The sequence below is a fragment of the Polistes canadensis genome, unplaced genomic scaffold (genome assembly GCF_001313835.1).
Source record: "Polistes canadensis isolate GaletaPanama2010 unplaced genomic scaffold, ASM131383v1 scaffold_242, whole genome shotgun sequence".
In the NCBI taxonomy this organism is placed as follows: domain Eukaryota; kingdom Metazoa; phylum Arthropoda; class Insecta; order Hymenoptera; family Vespidae; genus Polistes; species Polistes canadensis.
The window spans coordinates 176789-190632 of NW_014569789.1; the positions used below are offsets into that span (position 1 = coordinate 176789).

Genomic DNA, 13844 nt, shown 5'->3' on the forward strand with positions numbered 1-13844 from the left:
TCTTTTTCTTTTAATTACTTTCGTTTTATTTTTATTAATATAAATTGTTTTGATTTATATAAGCAACGAATATTCGTGTAATATTTAAATATGTTTATTTACAAATTACTCGAACGATCTTATTGAATAATATATATATATAACAATATGAATAAAAGTATTCGTATATGTTAACTTACGAAAAAGAGTCTCTTGTGTAAATTAGAAAATTCAAATTATTTGAAAGCGAAAAGGGGAAGCGATTAAAAATAAATGAAAATGTAAAAAAATTAGAAAAATAGGAAGAAGAAAAAAAATAAGAAAGATATAGACCACAACAGTATTCTCTTTAGTAAATATTTATCAGATTTGAAAATTTTTTTCTTTTTTTTTTTTTGTATAGATATAACTATTAATTAGAGAGAGAGAGAGAAAGAGATATTTAGTTATCGTATAATCGATCGAATAATATTGTTTATTTTAAATAAACAAATGTGTACAATGCAAATGAATTCGTTATCCTATAATATTATATAATTTCATTTCATTTGAATATAAACCAAATATGTGTATGTTAATTAAGAAGAAATATTTCAAAAAAGGAAACAGATTTCATTGTAATGTAATATTCGAATGATAAATTTTGAAAACAAACAAAAAAATGTTACTTTTACCCCTTTTGCCTTTTCAATCACGCAAATGAGAGAGAAAAAGATTTAAAAACAAAATAAAAAAAAATTGATTTATAAAACATAATACTTATCACTTGCTTTAACGTGAGTTGTTGTATATTTCATAAAACTTGTCACGCGTGGAAATCTTCTGTATGTACGTGTAAATATGAATATTATACTAAACATAATACGTAAATTTATATATGTATATGTGTATGTATGTATGTATGTATGTATATATGTATATCAAATATGACAAACATAATGCACATATGTGTATGTAGGGATTTTTGAATGAATATTAGTAATAATGCTAATAATAATGCATAAATAAGTAATATCGTAATTATTTATATTGAATTTTGAAACGTGACGACGAACAGTCGAGTTTAATAACGTAACGTAACATTTATCATAAGAAATAGATAACGAAAGTGGCATTAAACAAAAAACATTAGTGTTATGTAACGAGAAAAATAAAAAATAAAAGAAAGAAAGATAGAGAGAGAGAGAGAGAGAGAGAGTGAGAAGGAAAGAAGTTGTAATATAGTGTAAATGAGCGAGATGTCAAGGTTACCCTTTTTTCGTATAGTTTTACTTCATTATCTTTCACTTTCTTTTTCGTTTTCTTTTTTTTTTTTTTCTTTTTGTTTTTTATTTCGACAAATTTTTAACATCGATATCATCATCCCACGTGCATATTTTTCCCGGTCGAATATAAACACGGATAATAATAATAAGAATAATAATAATAATATTTATTAGAATCCCCACGAGCGATCTTATAATTGCTCGAAAATAAAAGAAAGATCTTTTTTCTTTTCTTTTTTTTATTATAGAAAGAAAAATAGAAATTTCATCTCTTATTCATAGAAAAACATTTCGCATCGACATGTTCCATTAGAAATTGTACGCTAGATAAATTTATAAATGATTGATAATGATATCTCTTATTATCTTTAATATTATATATGTATATAATATTAAATAAAACAAAAATACTAAACAACACGTGTAAGTTATTCTCGAAATATAAAAATGATCGTATATTTATGTGTATTTGCGGTTTGCTTTTTTTTTATTATAAATAAAAATTATAAAAAAAAAGATTCAATATATATGTGTTGCATTTTTAAAAAATTAAAAATAAATACTTTTATTCTATCTACACCCATCTACCTATCTATCTATCTATCTATCTATCCGAAAACAATATAAATAAAGAATACCAAAATATAATTGCCATTAAAAATGTTCGATAGAACAAAAATTAGTGAGAATAATAATCTTCTCTCTTATTTTATTTACCCATCTATCTATCCATCTATCTATCTATCTATCTATTCGGATCCCTTTCTCCTTCTCGAAAGGTACGCTTTATACGTCGTGCACGGTAGCTCGTAACGCTCGATAAAGCTCTCTCGAGTAAATCCATCTCGCCGGTTTCTCCCTCGGCGCCATGTAAATATATCATTCGTGTTTTGCCGCGCAGTGCCACGTCTCTGCAAATGAATTTCCTGGAGCGTTTCCTTCCTCCTCTCTGCGAAAGACAGACTCGGCAANGAATAATAATCTTCTCTCTTATTTTATTTACCCATCTATCTATCCATCTATCTATCTATCTATCTATTCGGATCCCTTTCTCCTTCTCGAAAGGTACGCTTTATACGTCGTGCACGGTAGCTCGTAACGCTCGATAAAGCTCTCTCGAGTAAATCCATCTCGCCGGTTTCTCCCTCGGCGCCATGTAAATATATCATTCGTGTTTTGCCGCGCAGTGCCACGTCTCTGCAAATGAATTTCCTGGAGCGTTTCCTTCCTCCTCTCTGCGAAAGACAGACTCGGCAAAAGAGAGAGAGAGAGAGAGAGAGAGAGAGAGAGAGATAATAGTGAAACACCCCCAGAAATAGAGAAATAGTAAAAGAGAGAGAGAGAAAGAGAGAGAGAAAGTGAAAGAAAAAGAAGATAGAAAGAATACAACATGCTACCACTGTACTCCAGAATCAAGTATATATATATATACTCTTTTAGTGATATTAAGTATAATGGGAAAATAATATATTTATCAAGATTTTCGTATCAACTCTACATTTTAAACTAACGTACGAAAGACTCTTATCCGAAATTATAACTATAAAAAATATAAGATAAACATTTGTTTAATATATTATTTGATTTACGTATATATGAATTTTTTAATTAATTATTATATATGATATAAGAATAATATGTGAGATTTTTACTACGAATTATTTAGAAATTTGTTTTTAAATAGATAAAAAGATAGATGGATTCTATTATAAATAATTTCTAATATGTTTGAATAATGTGTATATGATTTACGAGGATAATGTAAAAATCTTTTCACTATAGAATTTAAATTTAAATAGAAAACAACAGAAAAAATTGGCATAGAACTGCAACAGCAGAAAAAAATGAATAAGTGCTCTTAATTATTCACTAATATCTCAATCAAAATCCATACATATAATTGCTCACTTTATTAAGTAATCATTTAATTAGTTATTAATAATTGAAAAATCGAAAAAAAAGGTTTACATCAATCTCGAAACAAGTTTTTAATTCAAGAATAATTATAGAAAGACAGGTTTTTCTAGCTCAAATATGATATCGCTCTTTTTTTTAATCTAGTAAGTCTTTTTCCCGTACTTGTCCCAAGACAATCGTTCTTAATGAGTAAACTCCTTTAATTAATAATTAAAACAAAATATCTATATTAGATTTCTAATTGTTGTTTGGTTTAAAATGTATAAAGAATTTAATTACACATTCACTTTGTGTACACTCCTTGCTATTAAAAGTTACTAGGAAATAAGAAAGTTTAAAATATATTGAAATTCTAGTAACATGGCTAAGCATCATATCGGTAACAGTAGTGATCTACCTTTATCTTATCGACAGTCGGTAATATGATTTACCGATCGAGAAAATCTAATGGTAACTTACCATCAGAATTACCGACAGTAGAAAAAACTTCACCGCAGGAGAAACCTCAAGAGCAGAAAGAAATGAATAAGTGCTGTTAATAGCTCACTAATTGCTCAATCAAAATCTATGATTGCTCGCTTTATTATTTAATTATTTAATCAGTAATTTATAATTGAAAATACAAAACTACTGTCGGTAATTCTGATGGTAAATTACCATCAGATCTTCTCGGTCGGTAAATTCTAATACCGACTGTCGATAAGATAAAGGTAGAGCATTTCTATTTTCAATATGGTGCTTAGCCGACCTGCCATGAGAGTGGCTTTTTCGGATATTTTTTTCAGGTCCATGCACCACTATAGTGGCTAACTCGAGTCGCTTACTGGCGTACTATTTAAATTATTTTATATTGTTGTAAATCATAATTCATTATAGTTAGTTTCTGAAACTGAAGGTGCAATCCAATGGTAACGTTTGACACTGATTTTGAGCGTCAAATTATGATGACTCTATCTAGCTGATATAAGTAGAATCATGTGTGAAAAAACCTCTTCAAATTCGATAAACACAATTTGTAATCGACTAAAAAATAATAGTGTGTATGTGCATATTTATTAATGTACGTTATAAATAATTAGAATCATGATAAAGAGATTCATTCCTAATAATAATTTGATACAAAATTAATATATAAATTAATAATTATATACATAAAACTTTTTAACCTAAAATTGTTATCTGCCTGACATTTCATAAACGTTGTTTAAAGAAATTTATAAAAACTAGAAAATATTAAATATTTATAAAATAAACAAAAATATATACATATATATAAATACTATAAATATATAATTATATAATAATAAAATTAATATATATAAAAAATGTAAGTGCACATGTATCTGAATACAACCTTCAAAAATGATGTCTGACGTTGACGTTTTTGTAAGTAATTATACTCTAGTTGATCCTGAAATCTATCAATTATGGGTTGACGGAAATTCTTGTAAGTTTTTCATTATATTCGATTAACATTATAATATGTAACTATGTTTTATCAAATATATTATCAATAATTCTTCAACAGCAAGCGATGCAGTTAATATATTACAACAGCGTGGAATTTGTTTACTAACTAATGCACCTTTAGACCTAGTAACTTCAGATGTTCTTGATCATTATCGTACATATGCATTGTTAGAAAAATTACTTCATACTCCAACAAAACTTGCAACTGAACAACTGTCATTTCAAATAGAACCACAAACTAGCCAAATGCTCATTGAAATGTAAGTATGCAATTTCTTATTTATCTATTTCTATAATAAGATCAAAATCATTATAATTTAATTACTTTATAGGTACTATGAATTTGACGACGTTGTTATTCGAGAACTACTAGGAAAAAAATTAACGTCCAAAAGTAGAAAAGACATGGACGAAGTATCGGAAAAGACTGGAATTACTTTAAAAAGTTGTCGTAGACAGTACGATAATGTCAAAAGAGTTTTCAAAGTCGTTGAAGATTTACCAGGCTCTTTGGTCACTAATATCAGACAAACTTTTTTACTTTCTGAAGATCTTGCCAAGTACATAGAGATTCATTTTATTATTTCTAATTATATTATTTAATACGATTTTATATATATATATATATAAATAAGTATTTAAATATTTACAGACGTTATGGAGCAGTAGTATTCATTGCTTGTTTAAGATTTGAAATGAATAAAAGGAAATTGCAATTTCTCACATTTCCCGATTTGTATCACTGTGCTAATAGTATGATGGCAGCTTGGACTTATAGATGTGTCGGATCAGAGTATTTTGATACTGATCTTGATAGAGAATTTTTGGTTGAACTCGCTGAATGTAGAATACTATTAGAAAACGATAAACATCACAAACAGTAAGTTGTATAAGATATTATATACTATATAAGATAATATACCATAAATAAATACTAATTATTTTAATATAAATATATTTCAGCTTGGTGTGCATCAAACTTAAACCAATGTTACTTGAACGTTCGTACCAAGAAGTTGATACAAATTTCCGTTCTTACACGAGAGCTATCTTAGGAATAGGCTGTAGTCTGCACAGATCTAGAGAATTAAGATTTTTCTTTCTAGAATTAGTTGAAAGATGTATAGAACCATGGAAGCAAGTTAATTGGTCTCATACCGATCTCAGAAATTTCTTATCCGTTTATACACAATGTGCATTGGATATGGATGTGTTGAGGTATAAATATTTGTCATTGAACTTTCTATACACGCAAAACATTATTTCAATTGAATTATATATGTTATCTTCCAGAGAGGTTGAAATTAGAGATGCATTTGAACGTTACATGACAGTTGTAACGTGTTGCTTATTACGGATGTATCACACATGACCAATAACAACGAGCACAGAAACAACAAACAAATTAAATGTGATAAATATTTAAAAGGAACATATCAAAACAAACAAGTGGCAAGACAGATTATTGATATGGATATAATAATTTATTACTCACTAATAAGTAATAAATAAACAAATGCGGCATGTTGAAATATGATTAATTATGTTGATGAATATACAGCAAGAGTTTGATATATTTCTGTTTTAGAGACACAAACTCATACATGAAGGCAGTTGGCAATTTCAAATATGGCAGTATATTGGTATTTATCATATTTACAAACATAGCATTTTATAATATAAATGTTCAAACAATATATCTGCATGTGTAAAAAAAAGAGATTAAGAAATTGCAAAGTATAATTTAAATATATATAATAATAGGAGTATAATTTAACATTGAAATATATGTCCTGTTCAATAAATAAAATATTTATCCTAAAATGTGGATTTTATAAATATTCAATATGTGATTGCATTATATATTTTAAGAATATATTATAGTGTGAATATATATAATCGTTGATTGTTTAAATATTCACCGAAACCTTATGAATACCTCTGTGTAAAGATTTTCTGATTTGTTAATCCCTGTAGTTGTTAAATAAACATATTATGTCGTATTTAATTTCGTTTAAAATCTAAGTCATAAACATTAAGAGACGAAAAATGTTCGCATCCGGATTGATCTTATGTTGAAGAAATTGTTCTATTTCCTTTTCTAACTTTGTACTTATTATATGTATTTATTTATACATATATATATATATAGAAATATTAAAATAAAAGAAAAAAATATACTAAAAATTGAATTTAAAAGAAAAGGAAAAACAGAGACGAAAGGATATTAATTGTACCTAAATATTTCTATCATTTACTACTCTACCCCTAATAATTTATTTACAGCAAAGACTACATCGCCTCCTTGTGGTAATGCTGCTATTTCCAAACTTTTCGTATATGGCATAGGAACATCGGCACCAGTAACGCGAATTACTGGCGCGTCTAGATGATAAAAGGCTTCACCTATAAAGATTTATCGATACATATTAGATATTAAATATAAATTTAGATAAAATAAATAAATGAAGAATATAAACTTACTCTCTGAGATTTTTGCGCTAATTTCCGCGCCTATGCCGCATTGTGGCCAACCCTGTTCTACGGTAACGCAATGATTTGTTTTCACTATTGATTGTATAATGGTATCCATATCTAATGGTCTAAGGGAACGAAGATTAATAACTTCAGCTTCTATCCCTTTCCCGGCAAGTTCATTAGCTGCTTCAAGAGCTTGTTCAACGGCCTTGGAATGTGCCACTAAAGTAACATGATTTCCAACACGTTCTATTTTAGCTTTTCCTATAGGTAAAACGAAATTTTTATCCAATGCTTCGTTAGACATTGGATACTGAACTCCATAGAGGATCTCATTTTCTAATACGACAACTGGATCAGGATCCCTTATGGCAGCTTTTAATAAACCTTTAGCATCTTCGCTATTATATGGCGAAACTACTTTTAAACCAGGACAATGACTATACCAAGCACCAAAACATTGAGAATGCTGTGCACCTACACCTGCTGCAGCACCATTTGGACCACGGAAAACAATTGGTATATTAACTTTACCCGCAGACATATAATAAGTCTTAGCAGCCGAATTAATTATTTGATCGATTGCTTGCATAGCAAAATTGAAAGTCATAAATTCGCAAATCGGTCGAAGCCCAGCCTATATCAGATGAGAATGAATAATTTCTTTAGATTACATTAATATTTACATGACAATTATTACTTACCATCGCAGAACCAACAGCAATGCCAGCAAAACCAGCTTCTGTGATCGGTGTATCGATGACACGTTTATCACCATACTTTTTCCAAAGACCCCTAGAAACTTTATAAGCACCATCGTAAAGCGCTACTTCTTCACCAAGTAAATACACTTTCTCGTCTCTTTCCATTTCTTCATCCAGGGCAGAGTTTAAAGCATCTCGCACAGTCATCTACAGTAACAATATTACATGAATATTAAAATGATTTATTAAACGAGAACGTCAGAACATAATCTTAGCATATCAATTATAACATTCCAAAGAATCTAAGTATTATCTTTATCAGTATTCAAATATAAAAACTATTACATTATTAGAATTAAAAATATGTGACCTTCTCTGTCCTTCAACAAGCAGAACTGTTAGATAATCATTATTTAAATAAATGTTAAATAATTATTAAAAGAATTAGTATTGAAAATAATTCTACGATTAAAGTCATTCATTGTTTTAACAATACATAAATATATATCTTTAAAAAATAATAATAGATTGAACATTAATTAAAGGTTATGTTCTAACAATTGGAAAATATGAATAAAATATTGAACCTGTTGTGCTGGGGCACATTTTGATGTCGAAAACGATCGTCGTACGATCCCTCTCAAGGCAGTCTATAAAAAAACAATCAAAGAGAAAAAAAAGAACGATTAGTTAAATACTTTCATTATTCAAATAGTAGACGTCAAATATTTCTTACTACTTGAATCATGTGTGCCTTGTTGAACTCTTGTATTTACCGTAAGCATTATTAGGCCTTCTAAATGGAACAAACGAGCTCGAATGAGACAACGCTGACTATTATCAATATACGTTGTTCCTTACACCTCGTGCCTTTTGTCAGGGGTCACTAAATCTGGATTTCAATTAATTTTCACCACTCCGACCAAAAATATGAACGTAATACGTATATTAACGAAGCCAAGGTTACGATGGACTGATACTCATGATAAATTTATGTAAATGAGTCCATAAAACAATGACCAATTAAAAAAGACTATTTCGAGCATGCCCAGAAACGTTTCGGTTTTATAGTGTGTAATCAAAAGTTACTGATCCTAACTAAATATTTTCGTAAATAACATTGGACAGTGTCCACTCTATACTTCAACTTAAAAAATCTTTAATATGATACTTTGTTCCTAATCTTATAAAAAAGTAGTTCATGCATTGTATAGATTTTCTAACCTAAAAAAATCATTATGTACAACATTATGTATAAAAAATCGTGAGCATCAATAACATTATAATCTTTATCATGACAGAACAAGGTATAGAATTAATATATATTTAGTCATTAAAGTTTAATCTTTTTTCTATTTGATCATATATAATAGAATTATTATTATTTTATGTCATTTTTAGATTTCTCTTTATATTTAAAATCATTCTATATATACGTGTGCAATAATAACTTCGAAATACTTATTATTCTATTTAATTTGTACATAGAATTATTTTTAATTGTATTTTTTTTTTTATTCTTAATAGAAGTAATGCCGGTCATTGAAATGGATGAAACTAGTGATGCGGATAGTGGTGATGACTGGAGTGAAACCAATGAAGATACTCAAACCGTTACATGTCTTTTTTGTAAAGATACTACCGATGGAATAACAAATGCATTGAAGCATCTTGAAGTACTTCATAATTTTGCTTTAAGCAATTTTATAACAAAGCACTCTCTTGATTCCTATTCATATATTAAATTAATCAATTTCATTCGACAAAAAAATATTCAACCAGAACAATTAAATACTTTATGTATAAAAGATTGGCAAGATGATGAATATTTATATCCTGTTATAGAGGATGATCCGTTACTAATGTATGGTAAGCTATTATTGATTATCTATGATATTAGTATGCTGTTGGCTAAGTATATATTAACATTAAAATTAATGTGTATAGCCGTTATTTGTAATTTAATCTGTAAAATTGTAATTTACTAATATATGTATATACAGGGTTTTCTGTAACTGATAGTACAAACAAGCAGGGGATGATTCTATATGAAAAACCAAGTCGAAAATATGAAATAAAATTTGTTCATATAGTTTTTCATATAATATTACACCTTGCTCTCTCGTACTTACAAGACATCCTGTATATCTGTTTATGTTTCATTGTAATATAGTAGCATTTTATGCAGTGCATTGTGTATAGTTAACATACTAATAGTACATGAGTAATAGACAGTTTATATCTGTCAATATATTTCAATGTTAATTAATTAATGAATTAATCATAGATTTGATACAACATATTATATGTATAGGAAAATGATGCATGCAAATGTTATACAAAAAATACCAAATAACGTAATATAAATTCAACATTACTCTGATATTATAATTGGCATAATATCAGGTGAGATTAACGTATAACGTTGATAACATGGATAGTTCTCAGAACATGCTTCTATGTGTACTGCTACTAATAAATGAAAAAAAATATTGGATAATTTAATTGTTTTAACGCGATGCTAGTACGTACCTTTATTGATAATACGCAAAACACAATATTTCTTAAATGAATTTCTTTCAATACCAATATTAAATTTACACTTAATAGTTTTAAATGGTAATGTTATACGCGACGTGTGCATGTACAGATATACGTGCATATGTGTCTGTACAAATATTTTTTTTTCTCCTTCAAGATGTCGAAGATTTAGAAAACAAACCTGTAAACACTATTAGTTACACTGTAAATTCAGAGAATGGGTGCGTTACTTTATCGGAAGCGCATTTTGCTGAGCTACAAAGGACGATTCAGACACTTAAAGCACAACTAGAACAACGTGAAATAGCATGCTTTTTAGCTAAACAGGTATTAAGATGTGATCATTGTATATTGTATATGATTTTCTTTTTTTATTATTTTTTTTTTATCATGCTAGACGTATTACTATAAAGAGATTTAAATTAATATATTAATACAATTTCAGCAAGTGAACGAGATGGTAGAAAAAGCACAAAAATTAGTTTTGGATGACGAACAAGAGAACATAGAAGAAATAATTGAAACGAAACGTAATTCGCATGCCGATGAGGGATATTTTAATACATACAGTCATTTTGCCATTCATCATGAAATGCTGACAGTATGTATATTTATTTTTTATATAAAATATCTTTTAAGTATAAGATTTGATATTAATATTTTCAATAAACGTATTACATATAAATAAAATATCATATACTTTTTCTTTTCTCTATAGGATTCAATAAGAACAAAAAGTTATCGTGATGCGCTGTTTTCAAATTCTACTAGATTTAATAATTGTATAATGTTGGATGTTGGTTGTGGAACAGGTATCTTGTCTATGTTTGCAGCAATATCTGGTTGTCGCAAAGTTATTAGCGTTGACCAGTCTGATGTAATATATCAGGCTATGGATATTATAAGGTATCTTATATAAATGAAAATAAAATATTAATTTGAGATTATTCTTATTTGCATAAGAAAGAGAGAGAGAGAGAGAAATATTTGATAAAAGTATAAACATATGTTAATTTTAATTTTATATTTATTATAGGGAAAATAATTTAGATAACGTTATTACGTTAAAGAAAGGTCGCTTAGAAGATATCTCGCTCGGAGAAGAAAAAGTAGATGCTATTATCTCCGAATGGATGGGATATTTTTTGTTATTTGAAGGAATGTTAGACACAGTTATTTATGCAAGGGATCATTATTTAGTCGCTAATGGTGTACTAATGCCAAACAGATGTTCAATGAGTATAGTTGGAAGTGGTGATACACGTAAGTAAAGTAGTAATATTTTAAATCGATGTTACAAATTTTATATATAGTTTTTCTTATATATTTTTTTTCAATTTATATTACGAGAAAGTAATGGAAGATAAATTAATTTTTAGAAAGATACGTGGATTTGATTGATTATTGGTCAAACGTCTACGGTTTTAAAATGAGCTGTATGAAAAGCGAAGTTTTGAAAGAACCAAGCATAGAAATTTGTAGGTCTGAATATATTATAACCACTGCTGCCGAAATTCAGACATTTGACTTATACACAGTCACTACAGATTGTGTTAACTTCTCCGCACCTTTCAATTTAACTGTGAAAAAAACAGGATCATTGACTGCGATAATTGGTTACTTTGATGTATTCTTTGATTTAGAAACTGCAATCAATTTCAGTACTGGACCAAATGCTTCTCCCACCCACTGGAAACAAACAGTATTTTCTTTAAAAGAACCTATTAGTATAACCGAAGGTAAGATTTAAATTAATATATATTTCTAACATTATAAACTATAGTATTAAAAAAGAAATAATATAAAAATTATTGTTATAGGTGAAGTCTTAAGCGGCAAATTAATATGTCGCAGGCATATTAAAGATGTTCGTGGTTTGATCATTACCATTCACATCAAAGATTTTAGTCAAGTTTACTATATGAATTAGATTTAATGGATATGCTTTTGCATTGTAAGTCTATTAAACAAAATTTATATCTTTATTAAATCGATACTTTTAGTATGTTTATCCAACTTTCTTTTCTTTAATCTTTTTTATTTTTTTATTTTTTATTTTCAATTTTTCATAGATGCACACAATAACAAAAATAATAACGTTTAGATATCATCTAGAAGTTACTACCATCGTAGAACACATTTTAAATTTCTTACTTTGAACAATTTATACATTCCATTGTGGATTGTATTGCATTAAGTAATTTCATGTGCATTAGCAGACAGTTCTATTTAATTTGATTGATTCTGAAACACAAAGAGAAGGACAAATAATATTTTCATAAGACTATACGCTTAATAAACGAAAGATAATCATGCAGTTAAAATAGTTCCATTCTAAAGACAATTAAATAATATCCTTCTAACAGAATCAAAAAAACAAACAAAATAAACGAAAATGAGTGGCCTTAGTTTTTTTCATTAGATATTTTTAGATCATAATTTAAATAACAGTTCTACGAATAACATATACACATATACGAACTGTTGATATTATTAAGCATCGCTTAACTCCTACCACCTAATATGCCTTAGCTTTATTCTATTGTGGACCACCATTATTTTTCCAAACTATTTAAACATTTGCTATGAAGCTACTTTTAGTCAAATTGTAACAATAAAAATAATAATATTATTATTACAAAGATTAAACAACACGTAGAGAGAAAGAGAAAGAGAAAGAGAAAGAATTAAAATAAAGTATTTTTTAATAGCATTTAATATATGCTAAACGTTTGCATGAAAATTTTTTAGAGTAATAATATACTATGTAACAAAATATTATATGCCTGTATCTATTAAATTAATATTATTCATTTAAGAATATAACAGCAATATTATATTCTATTGAAAATATTAAAATTTAGAAAAACAAAATTTAATTAAATTAATTAATTAAATTTACTATGTAATGTTATACATTTACTTTAGGCATATAAAACAATTGATAATACCATCTTATCGCTATACATTAAGCTACAATTTTTTCTTCAACGAAATTAAAATGATATTATCTATTATAAAAGTACTTCTTAGAAAACATTATTTAATGAAAAAGATAGAAAGACGAAGAGTAGATAAAGAATTTGTAATTAAACTTGTATTTCATTATTAATGCTTAAATATACATATTATTATGTGCTATTATTTGCAGATATAATTTAATATCGAGACAACTCTGTAAAATATATTTCTTAAAATATATCTCATATACCAGAATACAATAACAACAATAACAAACAAAAAAAAGAAACAAAAATAATAAATATCATTTCTAATATAATATTTTCAGACCATTTTATTCTTTTTTTCTTTCTTTCTGTTTCTTTTTACTATGTTCGTTCAATAGAAATAAAATATTTGATGGCATAACTTTAGTCAATCGTAGACATTTATAGTTTCAGAACTTCTTAAAAGCAAGTATATTGAGAAATAACTGAAATGAAATATATATATATATATAGTAATAAGTGTAACGTACAATTACTTATTT

The 13844-nt window shown here is 27.4% G+C and overlaps 4 protein-coding genes across 5 annotated transcripts in view; 2 read left to right on the plus strand and 2 right to left on the minus strand.

The window, feature by feature from the left end:
* The first annotated feature begins 4450 nt into the window (after positions 1 to 4450).
* On the plus strand, positions 4451 to 6132 carry LOC106790490 (acidic fibroblast growth factor intracellular-binding protein). The gene is made up of 6 exons (XM_014755434.1): positions 4451 to 4608; positions 4690 to 4891; positions 4964 to 5191; positions 5284 to 5511; positions 5595 to 5849; positions 5925 to 6132. Exons 1-6 carry the CDS (start codon positions 4524 to 4526, stop codon positions 6001 to 6003), a joined length of 1077 nt encoding a protein of 358 aa, XP_014610920.1. The 5' UTR covers positions 4451 to 4523; the 3' UTR covers positions 6004 to 6132.
* Positions 6133 to 6190: 58 nt separating this feature from the next.
* On the minus strand, positions 6191 to 8761 carry LOC106790492 (pyruvate dehydrogenase E1 component subunit beta, mitochondrial). Of its 2 annotated transcripts, none has more exons than XM_014755435.1 (5): positions 8550 to 8761; positions 8401 to 8463; positions 7814 to 8020; positions 7116 to 7746; positions 6191 to 7037 (listed from the first exon to the last, which is right to left on the minus strand). In XM_014755435.1, the coding sequence occupies exons 1-5, from the start codon at positions 8559 to 8561 to the stop codon at positions 6889 to 6891; spliced, it is 1062 nt and encodes a 353-aa protein (XP_014610921.1). In that variant the 5' UTR covers positions 8562 to 8761; the 3' UTR covers positions 6191 to 6888. The 2 variants fall into 2 exon arrangements, with proteins under 2 accessions (XP_014610921.1, XP_014610922.1); XM_014755436.1 differs by having other exon boundaries at positions 8590 to 8759.
* A 255-nt stretch (positions 8762 to 9016) lies between these two features.
* On the plus strand, positions 9017 to 12375 carry LOC106790489 (protein arginine N-methyltransferase 1). Its single transcript, XM_014755433.1, has 8 exons — positions 9017 to 9120; positions 9341 to 9682; positions 10512 to 10681; positions 10800 to 10955; positions 11073 to 11260; positions 11391 to 11617; positions 11734 to 12093; positions 12175 to 12375. Exons 1-8 carry the CDS (start codon positions 9108 to 9110, stop codon positions 12282 to 12284), a joined length of 1566 nt encoding a protein of 521 aa, XP_014610919.1. The 5' UTR covers positions 9017 to 9107; the 3' UTR covers positions 12285 to 12375.
* Positions 12376 to 12544: 169 nt separating this feature from the next.
* Positions 12545 to 13844, minus strand: part of LOC106790488 (ADP-ribosylation factor-binding protein GGA3) — a 7889-nt gene continuing 6589 nt past the window's right edge. Inside the window, exon 12 of the mRNA XM_014755431.1 lies at positions 12545 to 12598. The gene's annotated coding sequence lies outside the window, so the exon portion shown is untranslated. The remainder of the gene's footprint in view (positions 12599 to 13844) is intronic.

Excerpts from the sequence above, each read along its gene's own strand:
- LOC106790489 (XM_014755433.1), top strand. Across the intron at positions 11,261-11,390 it reads CAGGCTATGGATATTATAAG|GGAAAATAATTTAGATAACG; the intron begins GTATCTTATATA and ends TATTTATTATAG. Across the intron at positions 12,094-12,174 it reads ACCTATTAGTATAACCGAAG|GTGAAGTCTTAAGCGGCAAA; the intron begins GTAAGATTTAAA and ends TTATTGTTATAG.
- LOC106790492 (XM_014755435.1), bottom strand. Across the intron at positions 8,021-8,400 it reads AATGTGCCCCAGCACAACAG|ATGACTGTGCGAGATGCTTT; the intron begins GTTCAATATTTT and ends TTGTTACTGTAG. Across the intron at positions 7,038-7,115 it reads TAGCGCAAAAATCTCAGAGA|GTGAAGCCTTTTATCATCTA; the intron begins GTAAGTTTATAT and ends AAATCTTTATAG.
- LOC106790490 (XM_014755434.1), top strand. The coding sequence starts at position 4,524 with ATGATGTCTGACGTTGACGTTTTTGTAAGTAATTATACTCTAGTTGAT. Across the intron at positions 4,609-4,689 it reads ATGGGTTGACGGAAATTCTT|CAAGCGATGCAGTTAATATA; the intron begins GTAAGTTTTTCA and ends ATTCTTCAACAG. Across the intron at positions 5,512-5,594 it reads AACGATAAACATCACAAACA|CTTGGTGTGCATCAAACTTA; the intron begins GTAAGTTGTATA and ends AATATATTTCAG.